Below are 6,000 nucleotides of genomic sequence, written 5' to 3' on the forward strand. Positions count from 1 at the left end.
CATTTGAACCTCTTTTTCTATTATAGCTTGGATTTACATTTCTTTAAATATATTGATTAACTTTCCCAGAAGAAATTTTACACATGCCAATACTGTAAACATTTCAAGAGAAATATTTCGCCATACTCTAAAAAGAACAAGAGAACAGTCTCTGGTTGAACTCCTGGGAAACTATCCGTTATATATTTTTTGTGCATTTACACTGAGGGAAGAAAGTTATAGGAACAGCGTGATGGATTATCACACAGAGAACAAAAGGAGAGCCATATGTGTGCTAGTAACTGTAAATGATCTGTAATATCTGCAAGAGCAATTCATTCTTGTACCAAAAAGCCACAATGACTGAAAAGATTCATGATCCAAAAATTTTGTTCATCTAATCATAACAAATGAGTGATTCAGACAGCCTTTACGACTCTTATTTAACTGGCTGAATGATTAATATGTTGACCACAATCCTCCTAAGAGGTCACAGCCCCACTGGGTATAGCTATATCTTAGATCATAGATAGATTATAGATGCATGATCCACAGTAAGGCAGTCTACAACTATCCACTCTATGATGTAGGCACAGAAAAACTACTAAGCTACAATAATTGCAGACAGAGCACATGTGTGTCAATGTCAGCGTTTCAGGACAAGCATGGGTTAATTAAAAATGTATCTTTATAAGATTGCGAGCAGAATATATCTGCTGACTATCCACTAACCTGCAGTACCAAAAAAAAAATGTCATAACTAGTTTGTCAGCATCAGAAATTCAGCAAAATCTGTCTCATTCTGGTACGTGTATCTCCTTTTACAGATGTGAAGCAGGGGATGCAGTGATTTAGGCTGAATAAAGCCTTGATTAATCAATATTTTCATGCTCTGATGCCCACACAGCATAAATCAGCATAGAGAATGAAGTCAAGTTTACAATATGGACAACACTGTCAATGCTCTTTGCCGCCTCTACCCTTTCAAGGTGATTTATGTGCTATAATCTTAATGACATTCTCTCCATTGTCTCTTGTATGACTTTCCAAGATGACTTTTTACATCAGTTAAAACAGAAGCAAGTTAGTTGTGCATCAAAATTTCAAAGAAAATCTGAACAGGTCCTTTCTCATTTACGCTAACCCATGTGCCAAACTATTATACAGGAAACGGGGAGGAAAATCCTCTAAAGTTTCCCTCCCCTACAAAGCCCACAGGGAATCTGGTCAACTCCACAGGAGAGCTCCCTTTAAAAAGCCTCCCGCGTTTGACCTCATAAGAAAGTTGAAATAAACGACTCTATCATGCTAATGCCCGACAAGACTCGGCTCTCCCCCACTGAGAGGGGAGTTGTATTTAGAATGTTAAATCAATCCGCCTGCACCACAACAGCACTCTGACATGCGTTCAAGCTGAATAAATATCTGTGTCCTGTTTGGGTCAATGCACACATTTTGCTCTTCAAACTTGGAGTCAAACTTCAAAGAGAGAATTTAGACAACTTTTAGCTTCTGTCAGTTATAGATGGGTTGATTGACAACACTGCATGATTTATTCACAGTCTTGTTCTAACAACAACAGCAAGCACTCTTAAAGTCGGAATTACATGAAAATTCAACTGTTTTCTAAATGTACTGTATGTCATTAATCTTATTGTGAACAATTTATTCATGCATGATTTTTGATCAAAATGTCATAACTTGTTCTTCTGGTCAAACTACAGACTTCTCTCTGGTGACATATGTCGAACTTCTCCAGTCATTGAGTCTTCTTGAATCCCAACCTTTTTTTTTACAATCAGTGTTGCCAAGTCCGTTGTGGTTTTCCTGCGGAATTGGGCTACTTTTAAGTTGTTGCCGCGGATAAAAATAAATAAATCTGCAGGTTGATTTCCACCTGTACTATTTCAGTACTATTTAAGTACTATTTCGGCACTCCAACACCAAATTCAGTGGAGTATTTGGTCGCCTGATGGAGAAAATCGCATTGCGCTATTCTTGGGCTACTTTTGTTGCAGAGACCTGCCAACCATGCTTAAAATCGACTGCAAGCTCTCAGATCTGCCTCCATTGATTAGACCTATACAACCAGGTCACCAGTTGTTTTTTGTTGTTGTTTTTCTTTAATTTTGACAATGCGTTTCATTGACGTTCTGATGTGCATCACAATATGCAAAAAAAACATCTGTCACTCCGTCCATTTCAATAAAAAAAATTTAAATCGCAACTTTAAAGAAATAGTATGGGTCTAATACTATTTAACCCAGAATTCTCCATTAAAAATAAAGAAATTATTTGTGAGAGTTCCATGAAGAACCTTTTACTCTTAAAAATAAAAGTTCGGCATCTATATGGGTCCATAAGGAACCTTCAACAACCATGGAATCTTTGCATTGCACAAAAGGTTCTTTATAGTGGAAAACAGTTCCTTAGATTATTAAAAAGTTCTTCACACAAAGAAAAGCAGTTTTTTAAGAAATGCTTACTGGAAGGTTCTTTGGGGAACCCAAAATGGATCTGTTATTTTAAGAGTGTATAGAACCTTCACATTGCACAAAAGTTCTTTGTAACAGAAAAATGTTCCATCAATTAGAAAATGTTTGCCATTCTAATAATAAAAAAATATGGACCTTTCTTTGTGGAACCAAGAGTGGTTATTATAGTGCAAAAAAAAAGGCACTATTATTTCTTAATGGAGTAATAGTGAATATATGGCAGCACAGTATGTTCTAGAGATGCTATTAAAACATGTTTGCAAGTCTCACACTCAGAAGACAATTCTCAATGACTTAGATCAACTATTCTGCATGATCTCTACTTCTATTCATTTTTTGAAAAAAAAAAAAAAAAAAAATGCTGGATATTTTTACTACAATCATGTCCACAGACAATGTCAAAAAACACTGAGCCTCTAGGTCTTGCCTCAGTTTGCCCTAGCCAGGTGAAACAAGGCTTTTATCTTGTGTCATGTTGAGACCATCCACTGTCCCAGTGGTCACAGTAAAAGGGATGTAGTTGTTCTTCCAGGGACACCAGATCTGAAAGGACATCCCCTTGTTATCCCTCTTTGAGAACCGAGCCAGGGGCTCCTGGGAGAGACAGAACCAACCATTATCTCTGTTACCTGACACAGATGACAAGGGCATGATGGATCTCCAGCTTTATTCTGGTACCCTTGTGGTAAATATGAGAATATCCTTTTGCATGTCCTCAGTAAGGATTCACTTCATCTGATCCAGATCCACAGAGCACATCTCATGCTGAGAAGAGCCATGAATGACTATGGAAGGACTATGGACTATGTAACGATGCAAACGGACTCTGAATACATAGAAATGACAGATATCATTGCCTAGTGAAATCTACAGATACTTCCAGTAGCATAGTGTTTCTCATCTTAATAATACAGGAAAAGGTGGATCTATGAGGGGAACAATGTGCTCTCCTGATTCATGCATTTATAGCTGAGAAGGCACTGTGAGAACGCTTTAAAGACATCGAGCTTCACACACATAGCGATCATTCACAGTAATGAAAATAAAATAAAGTGTGTTGGGATGACACTGGAAATCACCCCGTTTGGCGCACATAACAACACTGAAATAGTATAGAGGAGAGCAAAGAACAGGTAAAACCATAAATTTAACTGATTAGAAATGAGCTACGGAGTGAAATCACATCATAAGACCGACACTCTCTTCAAAACAATTTTGAAGTAAGAAAGAATAATTTCACGCTAGGTATATAATTTAATTTTGGGATGTCATTGCATAATGGATGTTACATGACAGGACTGGAATCATTTGGATCAGAAGGTTATCTTGTTTAATCTGATATACATGTTATAACTAGAATAACTAGAAATATCATGTTTGAGCAGATGGGAGAGGTTGTAACACTTTTCAATGTACTTCAACTGGAAGCACACAAATTAAAACAAAATGGTACAGTATATGTTCCTACATTTCTTTTTTTCTCATTTTTAAATTGGTTATTTTGTTCCTAGCTGCTGTGAATGAAAATGCTTCATACAATGTTTACTGGTAATGCATGGAGAACTTGCCACAATCAATTAATGCATAAAATGTTAAATGTGCTTTATTAGTGTTACAACCCATCCGGTATTGCATATACAGTATTTAAGCGGTCTCTGTACTTTATATTAATTTAGACAGTTTAGTAATAAGTAGTAGGTTTTTTAAACTACTTTATTTGGTAGCAGACACATATGGGAATATCATATAAAAGTTAATACACAAATAAACAATGAGTTGCAGACGTTGAAACAAAATGTTACAACATTGCCCATCTCCTGCTTAATCGAGAAATGATAAATAACTGCTTTTTACGCCTCATTTTCCGTGATAACATTTGAAATGCACAATGTATCACACCTGCTCCACTATCTTTTGGCAGATGCTTATGAGAAGTCGCATCGTGAAACGCGAATGCAGTCATTCAACATTGTTACAGGTTCACCAGATCCAGTAAAAGTTCACATTTGCAGGAATAGTCTTTAAATTCCCTGCACTCTTTCAATAATTTAATTAATTTAAGGATCTCCGATTGTATCAGTATGAAATCATTGGGTCTAATAAAGACGCATTTAAAAAAAAAAAAAAAAAAAAATCACAAACCAAAGCAACTTTTAATGGGATACAGTGCTCAACGGCACTGTATGTACTTACAGTGACTGGCGCACATTGCCGAGCTGAGAACGGAGAACAGCGTCAAACTGACAGCAAAAGCCTGTGACTTTGGCGACTGCATCTTGTCCAGGTTTCCCGATGGCAGTATATCCTAAATGTGTATGAAAATAAACGTATTTCCAATACGATGCGTGTCTCTCTGTTCTTGTGAGTATTTCAGTGGCTCGTGCCTCTCTATCCTGACACCAGTGAGCAGCTGAAAGAAGCTCTTAAAGACACCCACAGCTCCCCAAACACCGTCATCGTCATCTCTCTAACGCGCACACACTTACACATCGCGCTCCCTCTTTTACCACGCGTCCCTCATTTTCCAAAACAAACACTGGTTGAGCTCCAAATGCATCATAAGTCAGTCCCATATGACGTATAAATTTGTTTTGGAGAAATAGAGGCGAACGATGTGGAAAAGTGTATGTGGCATATTCATCAGGGCATAGTGATTTCATCAGTGAATTGTGAGCCGGTACGCTTTCAGCACCATGGACAGCTCCGCATCTGCTTTCCCTGCTGGAGATGTTCAGGAAGATGCTAGCTGGTTTCTCGCTGGTCTAAGATAACCAATCCACTTAGTTGGTGCAAGTGGGTCATTAGTTGGTTGACCAGCACCAGTTAATGTCTAACTTAGAATATTTTAGCTAGAAACCAGATGTTTCAACACAAAGCTTATTCTAGATTGTCCAGCAGGTTGAATTCCGATTGACATCAACAACCAGTGAATTAATTAAGCCTAGTTAGTGTTCCATTGCTTTACAGTTGACATTTTTCCAGGTGGTCTATAAAGCACGAGAAAAGCTTCCGGAGGCTATGCGCTCGATATTTTAACAATTTAAATACAGTTCTGAATATTTCCCACCCTTTCTCTGTTGTCCATGTAATTATAGCAACAAGAATAAAAAAAAAATCAAGACATTTTCGTGAAAATATAATTTATTAATGCTAATGACTATTAGTATTAGTAGTGGCCAAATTACTCATCATTAGACTATGAATGTCAAACCTGAATTTCATGAAAGGAGAGTCTCTGTAACTTAACAATATACAGTAAAGAAGTTGGCCATCAGTGCCACTGACCACTCAAAATTGTGAATAAAGATGGATGCTCAACATATTTTCGAAAGTGTTTGCCATCCTGTGAGCCTATCAGTTTAGTCATGTGCAGTATTTATTTATTTATTTATTTATTTATTTATTCTTGGGCTGGTGGTTGTAAACACTTTTGGATCTCATCCATCTTACTTTACTAGACAGCTGGTGACACCCATAGGCTTTAAATGGGATGACAACACCTGCCTACTGACTCAGACAACTGCTC

At 37.3% G+C, this 6,000-nt stretch overlaps 1 protein-coding gene across 1 annotated transcript in view; it reads right to left on the reverse strand.

Moving 5' to 3' along the window:
• cntnap5a (contactin associated protein family member 5a) overlaps window positions 1-4,905 on the reverse strand; it is a 78,110-nt gene extending 73,205 nt beyond the window's left edge. The window contains exon 1 of the mRNA XM_084421199.1: window positions 4,668-4,905. Coding sequence (XP_084277325.1) covers window positions 4,668-4,749 — 82 coding nt within the window. The 5' untranslated portion in view covers window positions 4,750-4,905. The remainder of the gene's footprint in view (window positions 1-4,667) is intronic.
• Between the last annotated feature and the right edge of the window lie 1,095 nt (window positions 4,906-6,000).

The sequence above is a fragment of the Rutilus rutilus genome (genome assembly GCF_951802725.1).
Source record: "Rutilus rutilus genome assembly, chromosome: 10".
Classification (NCBI taxonomy): domain Eukaryota; kingdom Metazoa; phylum Chordata; class Actinopteri; order Cypriniformes; family Leuciscidae; genus Rutilus; species Rutilus rutilus.